This window comes from Haemorhous mexicanus, chromosome 6, assembly GCF_027477595.1.
Source record: "Haemorhous mexicanus isolate bHaeMex1 chromosome 6, bHaeMex1.pri, whole genome shotgun sequence".
NCBI lineage: Eukaryota > Metazoa > Chordata > Aves > Passeriformes > Fringillidae > Haemorhous > Haemorhous mexicanus.
The window spans coordinates 696,282-720,882 of NC_082346.1; the positions used below are offsets into that span (position 1 = coordinate 696,282).

Consider the following 24,601-nt stretch of genomic DNA (forward strand, 5'->3'; position numbering starts at 1 on the left):
TACATCACAAATGCTTACAGATCTCTCAGACACAAAGAGATTCAGCGGTCCAGGATGCACTCCCACCTCAGCATCTGTTGGCACATTAGCACACCCTATTTCCTATCAGCCTCTGACCATGCCTTGGCTTTTCAGGTCATTTGTGTTACAGACGCACACAAAGATCCCTTTCAGGGTTCCTGATGTAGGAAAGAGGAGAAGGGACACTAATCTTGGGAAAACTAATGCAGCAATTGCCTGAATTATTCTGCTCTGTAATTTCACAAGGCTGCTAGGGAAGCTGGCTTAGAATCCTCCCCTCGCATGGTTCTCTGTTTCTAAGATGCATTTACAGGATCACTGCAAAAGTATGAAGCCCACTGTTACTGCTACAGGAGGATAATTGTGCAGAATTAATGAAAGACTATAATCTGTGCTTAGAGTCCTCAATCTTGAAGTCATACAAAATTGTACAAATTACAAGAAAAGAAGGAACAGTTCATAGAAAGATTGTATAGGCTTGGACTTCTTCTGTTTTTTAGATATAAATATTTGTATATATAGTAATTGTTATTTTTTCTTAAATGCTGAGAACCAGCCATTTGTTTAGGTAGTGGGCAGTGAGAAAAGGGCAGAGGAGACAAGAGGAGGAAAGTTATCTGGGTAATGGTGAAAAGCCTGTTCCTAAAAGAGGTTTACCCAGAAAAGAATTAATATAAGGACTGGATTTTATAGGGTTCACCATTTTAATAATGACTAGGAACCATGGAAAATGAAGTGATTGATTGGGCGGAATTGGTTAACTCTTACCCTCCCATGAGCCAGGGAGATCACAGTGAAAAAAAAAAAAGAATAACAGAAAATGAGGGCAGAAATACAGGGTTAGGTCCTCAATTACTCATCATTCTAGTTTGTCATTCATGCCCAGTGCAAGCTATGCAAATTTTGATATTTTTACCTAGTCCAAACTGCAGAGATTAAAATGACAATGTGCAGTGCAAGTGGTGATCTAGGCCTGTTATAAAAAGCAGAGAAAATTAAGATGAAGAGTCTGAATGTCAAATGGAAGGAGACACAACCTATGAATAGATTTCAGTGGAGGTTAAGCAAAGAAAAAACAGTTAAAGATGACAACTTTTAAATTGAGATAGTCTGTATAGCATTCATATAAGGTGCTATACTTCTTGGTGAACTAGATTGTCAGAATTACTATTAGATTTTCATGCTAGTACTGATATTTCAGGAGATGCTGGGGAAAAAAATAGTTTTGAGGAAATTTCTGATCAACACAGGACTATTTTTTAAAAATAGAATGAAAACAATATGCATGGATTTAAAATGAAGAAAATTATTTGTTCAAGAATTTGATTTTGGCAAATATTAATAGTCCAGGCAATAATTTAGTGAAAAGGCTGTATTAAACAAAGCAGGGAAAATACAGAAAATGTGTTATCCCTCTAGCAAATCATATAAATATGTGTAAAAGTACATTAAGAGATTATCATGAAGAAACTTCAGGGCAACATATATATATATAGAGGTAATTTTTGATAAGTATTCACCTAGAAGTTTTCATTTAAAGGGGTTTATTTCTGGGACAAGGTCCTTAATATATAACATAAAGCATTTTATTTGCTGCAATTTATTGCTCAAATAATGAAAAGCTTTGCATTAAATACAACATATTTTTCATTCTTAGTATCACCATTATTAGAGGGTCTGCATCTCTTTGCATCTCCTGGATAGCACAGTATTTTCTTTCAAAACCCAGATAATGATTTATGCCAGTTCTGCATGTTTATGAGTTTTTCAGCAGCCTGTGGACTAAGATTTTTTTCAGGATAGTCACTGGATTGCATCAAGGGTCTGAAATGTCATCCTTCTTTTGTGAATTGCACTCGTCATTCCCATGAGATTTCATCAGGCTCCAGACTGCTTGCTTGGGTGCTATCTGCTCATCTGCAGTGGCTGCAAAAATAGGGGAATATGAACTTGAGCTATCTTTTCAGGAGGAAGGATAGAAAAATACATGGCTACCTGCATAAAACCTGCAGTCCTTCTCTGTTTTATCCTGTATCATCCTGAGTCTTCATGGTTCTTTTACGCAGAGCTGGCACAATCATTCTTGCACTAGTTTTGGTAGGTCAAACCTGACACTTGCAGGTATCTGCTGTTCTTAATATTAAGTATTCAAACCTTTTTTGAATGCTTTTAAAATGTTGATTTTATAGAATGTGCATGTATGTGATTGTTTGTGCATAATTTTACTTAAGAAGAGTTTTTACAGATTTTTCACTCCCTGAATCCCAAAGTCTTGAGTGAAATGCTTGAGACTGACCAAGGAATGGGAGTGGATTTTAGACTCATCCCCGTTTCGATATTAGATTCATTTCCCTCTGGGATTACTTGTGCTCCAAGAAGTGCTGTCCTTGTGTGGTTTGTCAGGGATGCCATGGTAGTTTCAGGGATGGCACAAAAGAACCCCAGCCCTCATTAGAGCTCCGAGTGCCCTGCATGGCACTGGAAGGGAACTCAGGCCTGCCCAAAGCACTCAGTGCCAGCAAGAGCCTGGACATATTCTGGCCTGTATATAGATGTGTGTGAGTTTGCATGTGCATAATCCAGTTTGGTATTATCCTAAAATCCAATGATCCAACAGCAGTTTTGAGTATTGTACCAGCTTCCTGTCTACTGGAAAAGGTCATACAGTACTGTGTTGTTCATTATAGCATTGCATTCAGCAGAGCATTGACAGCATGGTGTTTCAGTGTCATGAGGGCTAATATTTAGTGATTACAGACTGTCAAATAACTTACCAAAACTTTAAAACTCAAATCAAAACCTAGACTTACACTGGCAATTCTATAAATACTTACATATTTAGTGCACAATTCACTAATAGAACTTTAAAAATGTGCCAATATGTACTTGTTGAAACTATGGCTTTTCTTATAGTTCAGGGTGCACAACAGCATTTTTTTTTACTGACCAGTGAAATGTGTAGAGACTCAGAGGTAGCTCTCCTTCATGGCTTCCCTTGACAGCCATTTTAGCATTCCTCCAGGCTGCTCTGGGCTGCTTCACCAAGCTTCAGATTCTTCTCATGAGAGAGGGATGAGGTAAGCAGGAGCCTCCATCTGGTCTTCAAAAGAGCCATGTAGTGCTCTGTGACATTCTAGGCAGCCATCCTACAGGGTGGCATGCAGAGAGCGAGCACTCCTGCATTCCTGATCCCACCAGCAAAGCCTGCCATGCCCATGAGAGGTCAACAGGGAAGTTCTGGGATAAACTGGACATGACTGAGTTACACTGAGGGCAAAAGGAAGTGTCCATTCATTGCATGTGTTCCATTGAATTATTTCATTCTAGAAATAATTTGGGTCACAGCTATCACGACAGTGCTCAGTCCATCTCCCCTGGTAAGTGAACTAGAAGTCAGGTGACTGGGACTAAAATCTACCAGCTTCTGTTCCCTCTATGATCTTTCTCTCAGTGATGTCTGCAATTAATTAATCTTTGTCTAAATGTCCACAGCATAGAAAAAAAGTATTATCAGTATATACTTTAATCAGAAAGAAAACAGGGAGATGTGGGAATACAGTGATTCTTGAGTGAAAGATTTTATGTAACTGGAGAAAAGGCATACTGGTAAGCAATTATGTCCAAATGCACAGTTGGGAGTAGCTGCTGAGACCAAATTGTATGAAGACTGGACACAAACTAGAACTGTGATAGGTGATTTTTGAGAAATCCTTGTGCTGTTTTTTATCCAGTTAGAAACTGTCATGGGCTTGAAGCTTCATCTGGCTGCATGAACCCAAAACCCACCTGAAGATGCCCAACATTGCTTACATAAATTACTGAAATGCTGCTGTGGTATTTGAAAAGCCACAAATCTTGTCAATCAAATGAAGTTCTAACGAGTTTACTGAATGTCACTTTGGCTCTTCATTGTGTCAAGACAGAAGCATTCCGTGGACACATTTAGAAATTTGCCTCACCAATCATCCAGTGTGTCATCAATTACTTTGCTCCCCTGCTCAATGACCTACTAATATTCTTTAAGCCATAGCTGCAGTTAGAAAGCATTTTATCTGGAGTGACCCCCTGCAACAAGCAGTGTGGGAAAAGTGCAGTTGGAAATAGCACTGCAGGAATCTCACTGTAGCATTGAAGCCTTAAATCTAGAGAATGGAGAATTCTGTAGGAGTATTAATGCACCAGATTACATGATTAATATTAATACACCAGATTACATGATTAATTTTTGAAAATCTGCTTTACTCACTGAACAGTAGAATTCTAGAAAGTTTGTCCTTTAATCATATCCCAGTGATGTACCTCAGGATGGTTTTTATTTCAAGATGCAGTATAATGTTTTCCCATGACTAAATGAATAGAAGATGCCAAAAAATGCATGCTAAAAATAATTCAGGATTTTTGCAATATTGTCTTTGTTCACCTACCTGGCTGTAAAATCTGTCTCATTGCTTTCCCCTTGTTTTCAGCCCTGGAGTCTGATTACATCCAGTGGCACAAATCAACGTCAGTGGCACAGCAGCTGCAAACAAAGCAACACAGATTTCTTCATGCCCAATTGGTTCAGGTATCTGTACAATCTATAAGGGAAGGTCAGGGAAGGGTAGGTTGCTGGCTGATCAAGAAAAAATCTTGTCAGGGGAAAAGGCTGCTCTTCCCTCCCACACTGTGGCTCCAGCAGCTTTGGGTTTTCAGGCCTCTCCCTCATCCCCAGAAGTGCCATGCCCTGCCTGGTGTCTGTAATGCCTCCTGGCATGGAGAAGCCTTTCCTGCAGTAAACTTTTGAGAATGTATTATTATATTGTCTCATGTCCATAGAGCACTCTGTGAGTTTATGTGAAGGTAGAAGAGAACACCCTACTCAAGCTTAGATCTAGCCTGAGAAAGTTTGCTGTTGTGCATGAAGAAATAGTCACATATGTGAGCTAAAATCTTCCACATATTTTTATATTTCAGCCTCAAGAGGTGCCCATGCTCCCTTTGGAAACTCAGAATCCATTGTGTTTTCCCTCTTCTTACTCCAAAAGGAGCAAAAATTGTCTTCCATAGGTCAGGTCTCATTTGTAGGCACAAAAAATTCCCAAGAACCTCCAGATTTTTTCATCCATACTTTGCCTTCGTATTTATGTGCACAGTCTTATACCCACAAAACATCATGAAATGCCTTTCAATTGAAGAGATATTTATTTTTTCTGTCTGTTGTTTCTTTTTTTGTGGTAGTGTCTATAAATTTGGGTAGTTTTAAGCCTCTTATTGAAGAGTTCAGCAGTTGTTAGCCCTGGTTTCCTGGGATCAGTTCAGTAGTGCCCAGAAGAGATCTGAATTATTAAAAGGATGCTTAAGACAGAGAAAAATTTGAATCTGAACATGAATCATGCTCTGACTGAAACATTGAAAGAGCTCAATACCATTTTCAGCTCCTCATTAAACACTGCATACACTGTGTCCAAACAAAAGTGCAAACAATTACAGTGTGTGGTAAAAAAACTACATTCACTTGGTCCATTATCTGTCATTCCCACATTTGATATGCCAGGTTTAGCAAACAGGGAATGACATAACTTATTAGCAGCTGTATTTTCAAATAACATAATTTCTGGGTATGAAGGAGAGTAATCCAAATCAAGTAGGTTATTTTTTCTGCATGTAAAGCAATACCCATTTTGAGCTGCCATGCAAAATTTCTTTAATTACCATTACAGGCTCTATTTGTCTACAAATAATGGGCACAAACTGAATATTTTTATTTTTGTGTCTTCACTCTCCTGAAATAAACTGCATCTTTTTCAAGGTATCAAGTGAAGCCATCTTTGTTTGAAATTTTACGTAAGACCCATCCCTACCTTTGAATAAAAATGACACTAAATTTTCTACCACTTGTCCTTTAGTTAAGCTTTTGCTGTCACATGCTAAAGGTCCCATATGAATGCCAGGCCTCTGTAAAAAAATTACCTTGAGAGTTTCATCAAAGGTTTTGCATATGTTACAGTAAAATCTAAAAAAGAGAATTTTCCATTACCAACTGTGTGGAGTCTTTAAAATCCTTGCCTGTTATGCCATTCCACTGTACATTTTTAGTCACATTATGCCTAGGAATATCCTTCAGTAATAGTTTAGTCATATTTTAGCCTTCAGGTTAATATGCTGGTGTTTCCAGGAGATCCAAATCTCCTAATAAAACATATTCCCATGAACCCCTCTATGCTGATTTAATGGAAGTATATTTTCAGCTGACAATATCATGCTGGAAGCTGTCTTAGCTCTGTTCTCCTGGACTTGTTCAAGTGAATTGCTTCATTAATTCTCACTTTTACTCACTAATCTATAGACTGAGGGAACCATGAGATCTCTAGAGCCTTCTGGAGTTTCTGGTTCTTCACCCCCTTTCCCCATGTAATTTTACAACTGTTTATGAGATATAACAGGGCCATAACATAAGCAAAAAGCATTCATGGTAAAAGCAGTAATGTCTTACAAATTCTGGGTTACAATGGGCAAATGCAAACTGTTTTATGTTTGTGGATGTTTGCTTGAGTTTTTTTGGGGTAGAAACACACCGGAAATCAGAAGAAGAATCTAACACAGGAAAAATATCTTGCAGCAAAAATAATCTTTCTTCATGCATATGGGAAAATACTACAAATTTACACATTTCACTTCTTGGAAAGCAGGCAGAATTCTATGTTTCTTTCCCAAAATCTATAAAGTCCTAATTTTTATTTCAGCTGCTTCAAGTGCCTTCATTCCACTTAGCATATTTGGGATATTCAGGGCTATTCACAGGCAAAACAGAGCAGTGAGGGTCTAACACCATTTCAGCTGCTTTTCAGTGGCACCAGCTCCTCATTAAAAACTTGATCCTCCTTCATTCTTGGGGCTCCTGCTCCTTACTAGTAAATAAACTTTATGTCTGCCCTGGAGTGACTATTCTTATTTCCCACAAACATTAAAAGTACTATCTTTTCAGTATTTTTAAAAACTATTTAGTTGTAATTTTTCACTTGTCTCACTTAAGTTTTACCTGCCTGCATTTAACAACTCAAAGTTTTCTTTGCAATTCCTTCTAACAGTTTCAGAGCTCATGTTATCTTGGGCACAATTCTGAATTTAAAAGTCAGACTTCCTCCCAGCTTCCCAGGACTGACTTTCTGTTGAGGCCTCTTTACCCTGTAAATGAAATGTCAAATCAACGAAAGCATCTGAGGGTGGGTACATGAGGGTCAGGAGGGTGTGTGTGACAGTGACATCAACTGAGACAATAAAAGGGCTTCCAAGTTACTTAGAAGCTCTATTTTAAAGTTACATTTAAGGGGTCCACTAAACCAATTCAGTGGTCTTTAAATATACTTGACATCAAGAGACAGTCATCTGCTGACATACCCAAGTGAGAAATCTCTTAAACATTCTATCTGGTAAGTATACTCTACTTTTTTCCAAGTTCTCTGGAAGACTTATTAGAATATTTTACCATCAATTCTTTACCCATTTTTGTGTTAGTTTTTTTTCAGACTATCTTAAAAAATGAGTGAATATTAGTAAGATCAAACTGTTCTGTTATCTGAACTAAATTTGTGAAATGAAAAAGTCAGAGAGAGACAGTGAGTGAGAAATATCTTGAAGTGAATTCAAGTCCTGAATTTATAATCCTGGGTTAGATGGACTGCCAGGACCTCATTGATATTGCCATGTAAGAGACCATGTTATAAATGCTTTTCTGACCTAGAGCAGAGCTGCAGAAACTATTGCAAAAAATGGCATTGTGGAGTTTTACATCTCTTAGGTTTCAGTTTCTCTGTATCAAATTTCTTAAGTGCAACAAAAAGATGCCTTTTCTGCCTGCCAATACTGAAAATCCAGACTAGAAACTGATATTGGAACTGGGTTGTTCTTGCCTGTTGTAGCATCATCAGTGGTAAATATTTTCTAAAAATATTCCAAATGGCAGTTCTGATGATGATGTAAAAATCAGAGGGGAATTCATACAAGAAATCCAGGATTATCCCTGATAAAATGAAGGGCATGATTTTGATTTTTCTTCTGTAACTCAGCAGTGGCTGGGATAACTCAGTAGAGTTATGCCTCTGTGCAAAATTGTCAGGGAAAGTGTCAGCCTCTTCATTCTAAAGAATATGCAAAAGAAATAGAGAAATAGAGAAAGTTTTAGTCTATAAATTTTTTTCATTTGAATAGCTATACACAATTATTTCACTGGACTTGAAGGCTACACCATAATGATGATGATGATGACTATAATAATAATATTGGAAGACCGTGGTGCTTTTCACCCAATTATGCAAGAGATAGGTACCTAGATGATGATAATGATGGTGATGATGATGATGACACAGGGCAGCTAAAGCTGACCAAAATTCATGGAGTTGCCCAGGGAATAACAGTAAGTTGCTCACAAAATTAGTATTAGAAATAAATCCTTCATTTGCATTACTTGCTCTATCCCGTTTCACAAAACAAAGTCTGATGTCTTTCAACTTTTTTTTCCTAATTTAAATTTGTTTGGAACAAACAGAAATAACTTGAATTACAGACTTTACGTGTATTCATTTCTACCTTTGTAGACAAAATGACTTCTATAAGAAACCTGGCCCAGGCTGCAATCATTTTATGTGCCATATGTTTTTTTACAATCTCTGATGGAAGACCAATGGTGTAAGTACATTATCTCACACTGGATGGCTTTTGCTGCTCCTGAGAATGTGATGGTTTGTCTGTGCATGTGTGTGTGAGTTCTGTCCCTGCTTTTGAACACCGTGGCCGAGCTGGCTGAACTCTGTCCTCTAGAAACAGCTCTAGAGATCTCAGACATGCTGTGTGTATGTGTATTTTTTGAAAATAGGCAGCTGAGTAGAGGGATAAAAATCATGTAAGTCTTTTCTTATGATTCAAATTGAATAAGCTCCATGTCTTGGGGGTCTACACAGGTGAACATCTTTTGTGCTGTAAGAATCTAGCTGTAACTCAGACACAAATCCACAGGGAATCATGCTTCCTTAGCTCTCGTGATCACAGAAAACTACCACTGAATAAATCCCATAGTTTCATTGATCACTTACCTAATATTATAAAGGGCCTAAGCTCCTCTACAATAGCTGAACTAAATTGTAGGAACAACATTCTCACAAAACTGAACTACTTCCCACTTGTGATGCCTTCTCACTGATATATCCATTACCAATGACAAATCACCCTCCACTCTCCCTCTATCACCAAAGGGGTACTGGGGACAGCCAAAGGTGATACAGAGACTCCATCATCAGAAGGCATGAAAAGGCACTTTATTATTAGAAGTCTGCAGTTCTTATAGAAACAATGGTGGACCTGAGACCTGATTGGCCTTTAAGAATCTTCTTTCACACCATTGGTGAACTATGAATAGCACCCTCTATAGAACCATATCTATAAACAATGGTTACAGAAGGAGAGATAATAATTGTTTGAATTCTTTCATCTAAGTTTCCCAAGCTTCTACACAGCTTCCCAGGATTTTCCTGGGAGTACCAGGAAAATGTCTCTCTCTGTTCAGAGGAGATGTAATTACTACATCCCTCTCTTCTCCAGATGTCATTCTATGCTTTACAGCCAGGCAGCTCCTAAGTTATGTATTGTAATTCCTCACAGAAGTTTCCTAACGCTGGGCCTTTGAGCCAAGCTCTGGAACCCAAGAAGGGCTCCCATGGGCCCCTGTCCTTGCTTTTCTTTGCTGCAGGAGAAGGTCCGTGAGCGAGATGCAGTTGATGCATAACCTGGGCGAGCACCGGCACACGGTGGAGAGGCAGGACTGGCTGCAGATGAAGCTGCAGGATGTGCACAGTGCCCTGGAGGACGCTCGCACCCAGAGGCCTCGCAGCAAGGACGACGTTGTGCTGGGCCGGAGGCTGCTCCCAGAGCACCTGCGGGCAGCAGGGCAGAAGAAATCCATGGATCTGGACAAGGCTTACATGGATGTCCTCTTCAAAACAAAGCCGTAGTGAGAGCAGCCAGAGCGTGTGTCTGTCCACGTGAGCACATGTTTGTGTAGCATTGATCAAGTAGGGCATTTCATTCATATTTATTCCAGCTGCAGTAAGGATTAAAGGCTCTCTTCAAGGCTGTAGCCCCGCTGAGTGAGACATTTCACAACCAAATAATAAAATGTATTTACAGTCTACCCAGGACCACTGCTGGGTACATTTTGGCTGATGTATTTTATAAATTGCCAGCATAAAAGGAAAAAGAAACCCAAATCAATAAGAAAGCTGGAAAACCATTTAAGGCCAAGTCTACATACTCTTACATGGGCAGTATTTGTGCGTAATCACCAGGCCTGCTCGGACTGTTAACCAGGAAGGAATAAATGCAGAGGAGCCTGTCTCCAGAAAAGGGCCTAGGGTTAAATTTTGTTTAACTTTGTACTAATGGAAATACGTAAATTAAACCCACATCTATTTTCAGAAGAAGGTCTAAACTCAGATGAACATTATTTATGTAGCAAAAGCTGCATAATAATAACTTAGGATTAAAGACTGCAAACAGAAAAGAAATAGGATAGGAAGGCAAAGCTTAAGATTAAAGTACAAAGGGATAAAATTAAAACAAATTCTGAAGAACTTTGCAAAATACAGAAACAAAGGGAAGGTTTGATTACCTTCCCCTCCTCCAAGAGACGAAACCCTATAATTAACTGCAGAAACAGTGGGAGCAGAGATGGTAGCACATATGTAAGTCTGGCCCTAACTATAGAACTGGGAAAGGATTCTACTCCAGACATTTACAACTGAAACAAAAATCTTGTGATAGATACTTTTTGTCCCTCATTTTCTCTATAAACTATCTGTCTTTGAACTTCTGTATGTTGTGCTAGGCCTCATGTGTAATTTATTTGTGAGACCAGTGGCTCTCATGAATAAAATTACTCATTTTTGGGATCTCAGTTTTCCAGACCTCCAGAAGGAGAACCATTAACATGCAGAAATCAACCTGGGAGAGGAACCATTAGCTGCAATACATTCAAACTCCAAGCAGGACTCAGAAAGAATTGTACGGGGAAAAATACCTTATGGCAATGATTTTAGAAAGCAGCAAATACAAAATGACTTTGCACGGTCTGTGCACACATGTACTCAGGAGCCCCAGCCATTTCTGATGAATAAGAAGGTTTTCCCAGCAGGAATGCTGGTGGGAGCCTCCACATCTGCGACTGGCAGAGCTCAGACCCGGACGAATTGCTGCTCTCAGCCCAAGTGGATGTTCCCAGGCTGGCACTTATTTGTTTGTTTGATGTCTGGCACGCCTTGGGGAGCCTCACAAACCCCTCCTAACTCCCCACAAATATAGATGCAGCCTGCTGAGGGCTAGAGATGTATTTGTAAGCAGAGACCTGCAGCCCATCCTCTTGGCCATCCTTGCAGCAATGCAAAGGCCCTGATGCTGGGAGCAGATGGCACAAGGGTTCTGTGCCAACTGTCTGCTTGTAGGATTGAGGCCTTAAGGTGCACTTTCTATTTATTCTTTAATCAGGCATCTGTGCTAACTTCAATAAATAAAATTGCATTTTTGTACCTATGTCTCACTTATATTACCAAATAAAGTGGACCAAAAGCTCTTGGACATTATTTTAAAGCATAAGAACTGACTGGCCTGTGACTGTTTGGATAACATTTACAATTTGGGGTAAGACTATGAAGCCATTTAATTTTATGACAGCAAAATAAGCACAAAAGTAATGATTAGAGTAATTTTTATTTTCCCTTCCATTCTTCCTGCATTCAAAATAACAATGGTGGTTAAATAAAAAGTGTTTACCTAGCACAAACCTGTTTATGTCCCCTTGCAATAATGACACACGCATAAACTGTATAATCTTCAAGTGTCAAAATCATAACCTGTTTCATTTTGATCTAAAAAAAAAAAATCTATTCTCCAAACCACGATTCCTCCTAATCTTCAGCTATCCAAGAGATGAATGATGATTGCAGAAATATTTAAACTTTCTATACACTTACAGTATGACTTTTCAGGACTAGAGACAACATAACGGCAGATTAATTAGTGCTAGGTAATGCCCATTAAAAAGAAGATGTAGTATTAATATAATTATTCACTAATTATCTAGAAAGTAGATTAGTTATGGATTTTCAGCTTAAACTTCTGATCAGTATAGTAGCAGTTAAAACAGCAAAAGGTTCAGTGTGGGGTGGAGGATGTTATCAAAAACATTTTAATACCAAAAATACAAAGATTCTTCTTCACCTGGATGAATGTGCAATTTTGGTCATCTCTCTTTCATAGATTTGAGGGGACCAGAAAGAGGATGGTGAAAAATTATAGGGCCATTGAAATGCTTATATAAATCTCATCATAATAAATTGTAACAACAGCAGTCAGAAAATAAATTAAAGAGGCATGATAAAGGTATATCAAATAACCAGTCCAGATGTGGCCCCGCTACGGTCGAGGAGAGGGGAAGGATCACCTTGCTTTGTAATCTGACAAAGGGCTTTTTTTGGCCTATCCTGTGCAGATGCATATTGACTGTACACACCTGTTTTTTATAGAATTCTCAGTGAAAATCGATCATGTCTCTCACTGGTGACTCATTGAAATAAAACCACCAATATCAATATTGATCCTCAGGGGAAGCTAAACAATAGCACGTGGGAAAAAAACCTCAGAAGCTCGTTAAAATTTAGCTAAGCCAAAATCACAAGAAGTCAAACAGAAATAAGACAGACTGTAAGATCTGTAGGTAAAAACTCCTGCTGGCTATTTGACTGATTTGGCTTTCTAAGATGCTCCTGACCTTGCCTGCTGTAAATGCTTGTGTTTGGTGTTGCTTACCTCACCACTGGGCGTGTGGCATCTGACTCCTGGCCTTGTTTGCACATTCTGACAGCTTTTGTGCCAGCTGCTTGCCCCTCATTGTTCTGCTGCTGGCTTTCTAGAACTGGGTGGTTTGTCTCTCTGGCCATTGTTAAAGGATAAAAAAGAGAATTCTTTTAACAAATTCATGGTTTGCTGTCTGTTGTAGCAAATCTGCCATCCTTTATGGGGTATTTGAATATGGCACAAGTCCTTGCTCTCTTGTCCCGTCTTCCCCTCCTGTCCCCAGTGTGCATAAGGGTTTCTAAAGTCCTTTCACCTGGTATGGAAGTCAAACCTGCTTGTATTTAATAATGATGCATCAGAGAATATTTTAGAAAAAAGACAAATGTTTTCTTTAGGTCTGAACCTATCTGGGGCTCAGTGTTGAGTATTGCTCAGAATTGGGTTATTCTCCCTCCTCTGTGCCATGAGCAGTGGGAAGGGTTTAGTGCCACCTGCGACACCTCAGTACATTGAGGGTGCCTGAGCTGCGGGACAGGATAGTTCTGCTGCGGTATTAGGGAATGGCAGCCACGTCTACTAATTGTATTCCTAAACAGACTGCAGATTACACAGACGCCGTATTTCCTCCAGGGCTGTACAAACATAGAGCTGCAACCAAAATCGGGAATCAGTTTTTGGATGAAAGCTGAGATATCGGAGACGCCAGCTCACCGACATATAAACTGTATTATATGGCAGCTGGCCCGCTATCATCCCCTCAGCGCCGCTCTTCAGGGAAGATGCCGGCTCCAGAGAGGAGATGCCGGCTTTTCAGGGAGAGCCCGGCTCCGGAGGGGAGATCTCGGCTCCACAGGGGGAGCCTGGCTCCTCAGGAGATATCCCGGCTCCTCAGAGGGGAGATCCCAGCTCCTTAGAAGTGATTCCGGCTCCTCAGGAGAGATCCCGGCTCCTCAGAGGGGAGATCCCAGCTCCTTAGAAGTGATTCCGGCTCCTCAGGAGATATCCCGGCTCCTCAGAGGGGAGATCCCAGCTCCTTAGAAGTGATTCCGGCTCCTCAGGAGAGATCCCGGCTCCTCAGAGGGGAGATCCCAGCTCCTTAGAAGTGATTCCGGCTCCTCAGGAGAGACCCCGGCTCCTCAGAGGGGAGATCCCAGCTCCTTAGAAGTGATTCCGGCTCCTCAGGAGAGATCCCGGCTCCTCAGAGGGGAGATCCCAGCTCCTTAGAAGTGATTCCGGCTCCTCAGGAGAGATCCCGGCTCCTCGGAGGAGATTCCGGCTTCACAGGAGGAGCCCGGCTCCCCGGAGGAGATCCCTGCTCCTCAGGAGGAATCCCGGCTCCCCGGCTCATGAGGGGAAATTCCGGCTCCACAGAGGAGATCCCGGCTCCCCGCCCCGCAGTTCCCCACGGCCGTCGGGCGGCGCTCGCTCTCCAGCCCCGCCCTGGCCCCTCAGGCCGGCCGCCCCCACTCTCGGCGGAGGGTTGCGCGAGAGATGTATCTTGTTTCTGCATGACTTGTTCCGATTTCGGTTTTGTTAATTCATTTCACTCCCAGCGGTATTTTTCCGCTGGGTTTTTATTCACAGGCTGGAGGTTTCTCATCCCCCTCCCCGGCGCGCCCGCGGCCCCTCACGGCGCCCCCGGCCGCTCCCTGGCAACGGCGTCCCGCGCGCGCCCCGCCCCGCCCCGCCCCGCCCCGCCCCGCCCCGCCCCGCCCCGCCCCGCCCCGCCCCGCCCCGCGAGTCTCGCGAGATGCGGGCGCCGCCGCCGCCTCCTCCGCGGCGCGGGGGCGGCTCTCGCGAGAGGTGGCGGCGGTGCCGGGCCTGGCGGAGCGGCGGGAGGCGGCCGCGCCGGAGCCGGTGAGTGCGGGCGGGCGGGTGCGGCTGGCGGGCCTTCGCCACCCTTCAGCCCGGCATCCCGGGGCTCCCGCCGGCCGGACCGGCGCCGCTTCCCCTGCTGCAGAGCCTTTAGGATCGGAAGGGATCGCCGGAGATCCTCCGGTGCGAGCCCCGCGGAGCAGGTGGCACCGGAGCGCGCCCAGGTGGGTTGGGAATGTCTCCTGAGGAGGGGGCTCCGGGAGCTCCCGGCTGCTGCCGGCGGCCGCGTCGCGGTGTTCGCACCCCCAGAGCCCCGCAGACAGATCTTCCTGCGCCTGCCCCGTGCCTCGACAGCTCTGTGTCGTGGGCAGGCTGGGCACGGCTGAAATTCCTGGTTTTCATCTTGTGTTGTTTGTTGGTAGCACCTGCAGTCGCTGTGAGGCCTGTACAGAGACAGGTGTGTTGCCGGACAGCCGTCGTGTAATTCCTGAGCAGTCATTTACCCTCTCAAACGATTTCATCATGAGTCCAGTATCTTTGTGATTTTTTTTCTCCGCGTTACCGTATTTTATTTGTAGAAAATATAATCTGTTTATATGATAAATCTGCCATAGTACAATTATTTGTTGCAGTTGCCTGCCATAAGTTTTCTTCTTTATGTTCACTTTTGTCTGTAGCTACCGTGTCTGCATCTTTTTCCCTTTTTCCTCTTTATCTCTGGTCTCATCCAGTGTGTCACTTTAGAACCCTTTTCTTTCAGAATTTGGATCGAGCTCATCTTAGACCTCTCCCAGGTTTGTTCCTGTCGCTTGTCTGGCTTCTTTGTTCAAAGGAGTGGTTGAGCCGTGTGTCTTTTTGTTCTTTATTGTTGGCTGCCTCTTACACATTTGAATATATGCTTGAAATCTGGCTTCTCAGTAGCCTTTTGACTGTTGACGCTGTTTTCCTTACTTCTGTTTGCCTGTATTCTTCACGGATCACCTTCAGTGATTCACTTAAAGAGTACTTAGCTCTGTTGTTGCTTCAGCTTTGTTGATCATTTTCCTGGAAGGTACTTTCTTTTCCTCCTAGGTTTGCCAGAGAACCCCAGTGTCCCAGAGAAGCAACTCAGATTATCAGCCTCACTATTCAGAGTTCATAACCTGGTGGTGCATACTTGTTATCTTTTCTCTGAGCTGAAACACATGTCTCTGCATCATCTGGTGTTGGATAACTGGAATTTCTATAGCTTGAACACAAGTACAGTCAAAAGGAACTGGATGATTTTCTTTTCCTTGTTTTTTAATCCATTGCCCTGTAGTTAGGGAAGACTGTTGCACTGTGTTTGGCAGGTCTGTCAGTGTGTCTTGGACTGAGTCTCTTGTAAAACATCAGAGATTTTATTTTCTTTTCCTATTAAGACCCAGATTGCCAAAAGCCTTTGAGTATTACCCCTGGATTTGTACCATTTCTGTCTCCAAACCTCATCATGCATACTGTCTGTGCTTGTCATTGTCCTCTGTGCAGATGGTGCTGTGTGAGGCTGCTCTGGGAAGTGTTTTCAGCATGTTTGTGTTTGTGTGTTAATGCCAGGGAACCCGGGGGTTAAGAAAGACCACAAGCTAAAGCAGCTTTCACGTCCCACATTAAATTCCTTCTTAAAGCCCACTTTTCCTTTTAGGCACAATTGCATTTGAAAATGGTGAACAGCTGATGTGTGGATGACATTGTGTGTTAAATTAGTAACAGATGTCATCACTGGTGGGTTTTCTGTCACTTTGTTATAAACTGTGTGTTTTTGCAGTTTGTGTGCTTCAGGCTGGGGCTGCTTTGTCCTGTATTCATCCACAAAATCAGGACCTCATTCTGTGCCAGTTCCTTTCAGCACAGCTTTCCTTTAGCAACGTTGTTTTTCAGTGAAAGTATGTATCTCTTTAAAATATGTATAAAAGCTAATTTAGACTTCATTTCAGGTGTGAAAAACTATGTGTGTGAATTTTCTTGCTCGCTGAGATGTGTTGTCACTGCTGGGTACAACCATGGGTACAGACCTTGCTGGTTCCTTCAGGAGATGTGGTTGCTGCTCTGGTGCCCTGCATCTCATCCCTGGTGCCAGGTGTGATGGAGCCCTGTGCCTGCCTGTGTTGGAGGGCCACCAGGGGTGGGGCCAGTGGCAGTGGCAAGGAGTTAGGTTCTGCTCCTTTTGCTGCACTGAGAGCCACGATCCTGCTTTTGGAGGGAGAAGCTGCTCCATTCACCGGGCTTTTTACAGGTGGAGCTGGGCAGGTTTCCCCCAGTGAGCCCCAGTACAGAGGGGGGAAGTCATCTGCCACTTGCTTTTTAGGCTTCCAGTGTCAAATAACTGTTCTATCATCGTGTTCCCTTTAGGAATTAAAAAGTTAAAGCTTGCAGGCTAGTCACTAGATATCTGTTGTTTATGGTGCTGTAGATAGGAATACCACCAGCTTCCTGTGACTGCTCAGGTTTTTTTTTTCCCTTTTTTTCCCCCACTTGCTCATTAAGAGGAGCTTCAGTCCTGCCCTGCTGTGTTAATGCTGAGCCTGTATTGCAAAGGATGTCTCTGAGCTGTGCTTTAATCAGTGTCAGTTTGATAACATTTCACTGATGATGATTTATAAAGCTATTTTATGTGGCTGAATTGTGACTGATGTCTGCACTAGTTTGCAAGAAACTCACTTGACAGGTATGAATTTCCATGGTATGTGGTGTTTGCATTATGAGCATGTGTCCTTTGAACTGTATTTCTCAATTAGGATGTAATGTCACCGTGCTTGCGTTCCCAGTAAATCTGACTTGGAAGTTCCTTTTTGTTGCTGCTGCTTTTGTGCTTTGATGACTAGAGGCAGTGAACAGCAGACTGTCACCCCTTACAGAAAGTCTAAATATTTAATCTGAGCCTTGAAGTTTCTTTGTCACAACTAATGCCAGGTTTTGTCCTTGCTGGTGACTTGTGTGTTGGGGCTTCCTGATTATCTTGGGTCACCTTTCCAGGGAGCAGGTTAGAGCAGAGGAACTTCTGAAACCTGTCCTACTTTTGGAAATGCTTCTGACCAAAGCTCAGAGCTGAGTAGATGCCTGAAGTATTACATGTCAGTTATTTGAATGTTTTCCTCAGTACTGACAGCAGGAGCCATCAGATCTTTGTTCTACCTGATGAACTGGTGGCCAGAAGACATCTTGGCTCTGCCTCAAAATTGCAGGGTATTGTAATCATCATTTTTAGTAAGACTCCAAATTTTTGCAGCCTACAGGTATTCTCAGCAATTACAGAGTGACTGGCTGTCTGGAAATGCATTGATGTTGGTTTTGATTAGCTTTACTTTACTGAAAGATTTCCAGAGAGCATTTTCTACCCCCTCATGGCCTGCAGTGCCTTGAAAAGTGCAAGTCCTGCATCTCACAGAAGTGCATGTCTACTTCTGTCTAGCACCTGATGTCTGAATATTGCTTGATCTCCTCAGCAACCTTTGTGCATTCTATTTGGTCATGGCACAGAACTGAATATGCTTTAAGTATCATTAAAAATAATCTGTCCAGCATCTGTCACAAATTGGTGTATGATACATCCTTTCATGAGCTCCTTAAGTAGTGCTGTAAACACATTAATTACTGTAATTTGTAATGTCTGGGGTGGCTCTACCACATTGATTTTTAACTTGTCAGACCCACTGGATCTTTACAATTCCCTTGTATTTTAGTAGCCTGCAACTTTCATAAATTAGTGATGATTCTGGCTTCAAGTTGATGTTAGCAAATCTGAAATGTTCTAGCTGTCTGTGCTGAAAGCTTTGAAAATTAAAGTCTGCTTCCTGATTTCCTATTATTCCCTGTGATGATTCTCTGGAGTATTTGCTTTCTGCAGAAGGGTATGAAGTCATTCTTTACACCTGGAGAATTACTAATTAGCTAATCAGAATGTCAACCACTTTGGCCAGTACGCCAGTGTTGTGTGATCTGCTGAGGGTGATTGGGTTTGATTCTTCATTTCATTTGCTCCCAGTGCCTTTTCACCTTCACCAGCATTTCAGATGTGTGTCCTTGTTTTCATGGAAGGTTTAAAAAAGTATTTGGGGCCAGGTACTCTTGCAGGGATTGTTTTTGGTTTTTTTCTTGTACACAAGGTCAGAATGTTCCTCAAAACATGTTTTGTTTATTGCCTGCCTTGTGAATCCATGCAAAAAAAAAAAAAAAACCCAAAAAACAAAGCACAGCTGAAACATTATTTTTTGCTGCAGGAAAAAGTGGGTTTGCAGAAGTGTTTAAAAATTAATCAGGATGACTGGTTAGTTACTTCAGAGTTTATACAGCATTTTCCAATTGAAAAAAGAAACTCTTTTCAACAGAGCAAAACAAAAGAGTTCATTGTTTATAGTCTTTAGTCGAAAGGTTTGTTAAAACTTAAAGCTGAGAAGTACATTTATTTATAATCTGCACAAAAGCACTATCAGCAGTGGTCAAGGAGAAAAAATTGGCTGTGTTACAGCAAATTGTTTTTTAGAGTAGTGTTAATTGTTGAGGTCCTTGGAGTGGAGGATGGAGGGAAGACTGTTTGTAGTGTGACATGCTTGGAACTAAACAAGAAGTTTCACAAGATGTAGCTTTGGACGCTTGGGATTGTTTCCCTTCTTCCATTAGTGTGCCCTGGTTCTGAGTTGGGTGCCAGCCTGGCACTTCATCGGTGACCCTGCTGCCGTTCCCTGGCAGCTGGGAGAAGGGAGTGCTGTTGTTCGTGGGAAGCAGTTCTATTTGTTTGTTTCTGTCCTGTGGCATCTCTTGTTTGTGAGGGCTTCAGAGTGGAGCTGCAGAGCAAAGCATGTGGAGGAGCTGATCCTGCTCTGAACAGGCTTGTCCTTGAAGTGTGTGTGGACCTGCATCTTCTGTTGCATTTTCATTGTAAGAGAGATGGGGAGAAGGCAGAGAGTGTGAGACAATTTAAAGAATCATCAAGTTGCACATCTTTTGAGTACAAAAGCTAAATTCAAATATATATGCAGAGGATCAGAACTGTGTGCTGGGTGCCTCTTTGTCCTAAGGCACCTGCTTTGGTGTGTACCTGAGAGGGAGAGGTGTCTGTAAAGCTCTTAGGTGGTTTTAAAGGAAAGAGAGGGTTTGTGGAAAGAAACGAAAGCTTGTAAAGGAGCATGTGGTGCTCCATGAGCTGCTGTGGTGCTTTGGCACAGCCTGGAGTGGAAGCAGGGCCCAGCAGAGGTGGGTGATGGCACACTGGGAGCTCTGGTGTCCCTGGCCATTGCTGCTCCTGGCTCTGTGTGCACAGGCTGCTGTTGCCATAGGCAGCAAGGCTCGCTGTACCTGCCTGGGGAGGCTCAATCTAATGAACACAGTTTGTTTCAGCTTGGGATATGAAGTGTCTTTGTTCTTGTATGGCTTGTGTACCTGGTGTTGCATCTCAGCTGGGACCCACAGCTCCTGGGTTTAGAAACCAGCCTTCCTTCCCCTGGTCTCCTTAATAATACTTCTTCTGTTCTGACACAGGTTGTAGGTTTCTCCTTGTTTCTCCTGATAAATGTGTGCAGATCCTGCAACCTTCTCTGTGTAATATCCTCACATATTGACTGTGCTTTGCTAACCTTTCCAGGTAATACACAATGAAATGCTTATCAGGATTTTTTTTTAAATGAGAAAGTTGAGTATTTCCTGTAATTTTAAATAAAATGTTTTTTCCTTTTTCTGACACTATATGGACATCTGACTGTAGGAGTCTTCCAATCAAAGTGCATTTAATTATAGAAGCTGTAACAGGAAAAAGACCCAGCCCTGTGGTGGAGACTGTATACTTTGTATTAAACCTGTTTGCTTGGGTAAGACTGAACATGAAGGCAAAACTTGGATGCAACCAACATTTTTAAGAAGCTTGTTCTCTTCTTCCCCTGTAATAAAAACTTTTGGGTCTAAATTTAGCTGGGAGAATCTATATTTGCCAGGAGAGCTATTTCATTTTCCATGACTTAAAGGACAGTTTATTTGAGAAGTAACTTTGTTTTAAAGAGATCTCAGTTGCTTTGGGACTCACTTCCACGTAGGATGAGTTTCACTGAACGTAATACAAGTCTCTTAAGGGTGGGGTGAGGTAGAGAGACAATGTTTCTACAATATGTAGCTTAAAATTGTAAAGAAACGTAATAGACTTCCCATTACCAGGAGGGTTTATCTATCTATAATTCAATTTTTTTCCAGATGTTATGTCATCATCAGCTGCTCACTTGTAGCAGCTTTATAGTATTTGTAACCAGGTCGTTCTGAATTATCAACTCTGTTGCCACAAGTGTCACTTAGAGGTATGCTTGAACACCAGTCTGGAGATTGGCTCTCTGCTGGCAGTCACAGGGTGGTTTGAGCTATGAGAGAATTCTAAAGGGAGTTCAACATAACGTCAGACCCCACTTAAGGAAGGGTAGTTATTATATCTGTTTTTATTAAGTTTTTGTGACTTCTTTGCAAAAGTCAGTGAAACTGGACCACATCGAGTGTTTCTAAGGATTGCTGTTAATTCCATTTTGTAGTGAGGACTCGGATAGAAGTGTTAATTCTGTTATCTTCTTGGTCAGCTGTTCAAATCGTATAACTGTTGGTCTCTGTTCTCCACTTGGGATCCTCCTTTGAATTAATTTTGTACATTTGAAAGAAAATCATGATATGTTCGTCTTGTGTTTTGTAACCAGTGACTTTTCTGTTTGGACACAGTGAATTTAATTGTTGCAAAATTGAATTTGCCTGCCAGCATTTATAGAACTATATTTTTTTTATAACAAAATACTCTTTTTAGTGCAGGTATCAGCAAAATGTGTGAAATATTATTGTCATGCAATTTCTGCCTCAGCGTATCCTGTTTTTCTGTAATCTGCATTTAAAAAATCAAAACCTAACAACACTAAATTCTGCATGTCTGACTTTTTTTTCCTGTGTGGCATTACTTAAAGGTAAACACTGCTCTCTTAATGTAGGTTGTGAGTGCTGCATGTGTGCTTTTCAGAGCAGTAGTGTGAGGAAGCTGGCAGTGGAATGGCAGGACGGCCTCATCCTTATGACAGTAACTCCAGTGATCCAGAGAATTGGGATCGGAAATTGCATAATAGACCTCGTAAACTTTGTAAACATTCAAGGTAGGTGCTGTGTCCCATCTATTGCATCTCAAAAACTACACTCAAAGTCCATCCTAAAGGCTACTGCATCTGGTTGTGGCAAGTCCTGTCATAAACGTTGTAATTCTTCTTCAAAAAATGCTTCTTAATTATTTTAAAAGGTGTTTTCTGACCTGATTTGTCAGCTTCCCCAATCTGTGCTTAGATTTGTTTTGCCATGGGTTGCATTTTAGTCCTTTAATTAAAAAAAAAAAAAAAAAGAAAAAGGAAAAAAAAAGCGAACCTAAATGCCTTGTGTGCATCTCCAAACACCAGCTGAGTGATTAAATATATGAATTTTTTGGGGATGCTTGCTAGGAGTTACATCCCTAAAAATATGTGCAACTAGTCCATGGTGAGAACTAATGGTTGCTTGCATGCCAATATCACTCTCTGTAGCACTTTCTTTGTTAAGCTGTGTGTCATATGTTGCTTTTGCCTGCATCCCTCACAGTAAGAATGTTTTTTTTAAATGCTTCTTGATTTGACAAAATGATGAAATTAATTAGTGTTTTTCCAGTGTACAGTGTTCAAAAATGAACTAAGCAAAGCAGTTAGTCACCTTGCAAATGTATGAGAAGAAACATATTGCTGGAAAGATATTTAAGCATCCAAATAAGTGTGTATCTTTCAAGTACTTTGCCCTTTTAGAAGTGCTAAATATAACTGAAACGTCTCTGTAAACGAGCTAAAATTGTTAGTTATTCAAGCTTTCCTACTGGCAAGATGATAGGGAAAGAGCTAAGGAGCATATTCAATACCAGCAACTCATTTCACATTTTACTTGTATAGATGCAGATAAACTGGACTCAAGTGTTGTCCAAAGTATTCTCTAGGCAATTAATACTGCGGGTTATTTTCCTGCCATTAATTCTTGAATGATTGTGAGAAATTCAAGAGGGCAGGACAAAAGAATGCAGCAGTAATTAAAAGGCTCACAGGGAGACCCATGTAATTAGAGGCCTGTGCTGTGAGTAATGGAGTGGTTAAGGCAGACCCGAGGAGGGTGGCTGGTACTGCAGGTCAGGGTAGGTTTGAGGGGTGTAGCTTTATGCAGCTGATCTTTTTATTCAGGATAGGTTTGTGGGGTGTAGCTTTATACAGCTGCTGTTTTTATTCAGGATAGGTTTGAGGGGTGTAACTTTATGTAGCTGATGTTTTTATTCAGGGTAGGTTTGTGGGGTGTAGCTTTATACACCTGATTTTTTTATTCAGGGTAGGTTTGTGGGCTGTAGCTTTATACACCTGATTTTTTTATTCAGGGTAGGTTTGTGGGCTGTAGCTTTATGCAGCTGATGTTTTTATTCAGGATAGGTTTGTGGGGTGTAACTTTATGCAGCGGCTGTTTTTATTCAGGGTAGGTTTGTGGGGTGTAGCTTTATGCAGCTGCTGTTTTTATTCAGGGTAGGTTTGAGGGGTGTAGCTTTATACACCTGATTTTTTTAATCAGGGTAGGTTTGAGGGGTGTAGCTTTATGCAGCTGCTGTTTTTATTCAGGATGGGTTTGTGGGGTGTAGCTTTATGCAGCTGATGTTTTTATTCAGGGTAGGTTTGTGGGGTGTAGCTTTATGCAGCTGCTGTTTTTATTCAGGGTAGGTTTGAGGGGTGTAGCTTTATGCAGCGGCTGTTTTTATTCAGGGTAGGTTTGAGGGGTGTAGCTTTATGCAGCTGCTGTTTTTATTCAGGGTAGGTTTGTGGGCTGTAGCTTTATGCAGCTGCTGTTTTTATTCAGGGTAGGTTTGTGGGGTGTAGCTTTATACACCTGATTTTTTTATTCAGGATAGGTTTGAGGGGTGTAGCTTTATGCAGCTGCTGTTTTTATTCAGGGTAGGTTTGAGGGGTGTAGCTTTATACACCTGATGTTTTTATTCAGGGTAGGTTTGTGGGGTGTAGCTTTATACACCTGATTTTTTTATTCAGGATAGGTTTGAGGGGTGTAGCTTTATGCAGCTGCTGTTTTTATTCAGGTGCTGGTGTCTGGGGGTGGCTGATGCAGCTCTGTTTTTAGCATTCCAGTGTGGCACAGCCTCGGCAGTGAGCAGTGTGGGTGGGATGGGCTCTGTGTGGGGTGAGGGCTGGGCAGTGCCCCCACGGTTCCCTGCTGAGCCCAGTCCAGGCGCTTCAGCTCTGAACCTCCCATGACCGGGGATCTGGAACAGAACCAAAACTGGTCGGGACGGATGAGCCGTGACGGGGCTGTTGGGAACTGAAAGGGGCTCGTTAGCAGCGAGGTGTGATAGGTCTGACACCTGCAAACACCCGGGTGCTGTGTGACCGAAGTCAGCAGGGAGCCAGGGACACAGGCCTGGTTTGTCTCCTGCCAAGGACATGGCCGTGTTTGTCACCTGTCAAGGACATGGCACTGCCACCGCAGGGAGAGCGGGGATCACAAGTCTCCAGCAACATCATGTGGTCAAAAGGGCTCTGGGGTGGGCAGTGGAGTTAGCGCAAGTCTGGTGTCAGCAGTTCAGAATTGCCTCTAATCAACAACTTTTCTGAAGCTACTGAGTGTCTTCTGAGACAGGGATAACCCAAAGGTTAAAGAATGACTTCTTGATCAGGCACAGAAATTAGGGTGATGAGCTGTAGACAGTGGGCAAGTTTGAAATAAAGTGTGGTAGCTGGGAGCTGCAGCTGGGTAAATCCAACCCAGAGGAACAGGACACATGTCTAACCATGTGTGCTTTGGGGTGGATTATCTATGTTGGGGAAATGTTTCAATAAAAAGCTCTGCAGCTTTCTGCAGAGATTATTTGATGCAGACAGGAGTTAACTCAAGGACATCCATGGCCTGTGCTTTTCAGAAA

The 24,601-nt window shown here is 42.1% G+C and overlaps 2 protein-coding genes and 1 long non-coding RNA gene across 6 annotated transcripts in view; 2 read left to right on the plus strand and 1 right to left on the minus strand.

Moving 5' to 3' along the window:
• Positions 1-1,373: 1,373 nt before the first annotated feature.
• LOC132328439 (uncharacterized) lies at positions 1,374-14,238 on the minus strand. Its single transcript, XR_009486773.1, has 3 exons — positions 12,853-14,238; positions 4,446-4,540; positions 1,374-1,947 (listed from the first exon to the last, which is right to left on the minus strand). It is a non-coding gene; the product is annotated as an uncharacterized LOC132328439 (long non-coding RNA).
• PTH (parathyroid hormone) lies at positions 8,474-10,004 on the plus strand. Its single transcript, XM_059848249.1, has 2 exons — positions 8,474-8,685; positions 9,743-10,004. Exons 1-2 carry the CDS (start codon positions 8,600-8,602, stop codon positions 10,002-10,004), a joined length of 348 nt encoding a protein of 115 aa, XP_059704232.1. The 5' UTR covers positions 8,474-8,599.
• A 399-nt stretch (positions 14,239-14,637) lies between the features above and the next one.
• Positions 14,638-24,601, plus strand: part of BTBD10 (BTB domain containing 10) — a 29,090-nt gene continuing 19,126 nt past the window's right edge. Inside the window, exons 1-2 of one of the 4 annotated variants that reach the window (XM_059848263.1) lie at positions 14,704-14,879; positions 21,618-21,776. In XM_059848263.1, the coding sequence (XP_059704246.1) occupies positions 21,676-21,776 (101 nt within the window). In that variant the 5' untranslated portion in view covers positions 14,704-14,879; positions 21,618-21,675. The other 3 variants (XM_059848264.1, XM_059848266.1, XM_059848265.1) reach the window with 3 other exon arrangements.

Bases quoted from the DNA above. Each gene is read 5' to 3' on its own strand.
- PTH (XM_059848249.1), top strand. From the start codon at position 8,600: ATGACTTCTATAAGAAACCTGGCCCAGGCTGCAATCATTTTATGTGCC. The intron at 8,686-9,742 runs GTAAGTACATTA...TCTTTGCTGCAG, and splicing joins TCTGATGGAAGACCAATGGT to GAGAAGGTCCGTGAGCGAGA.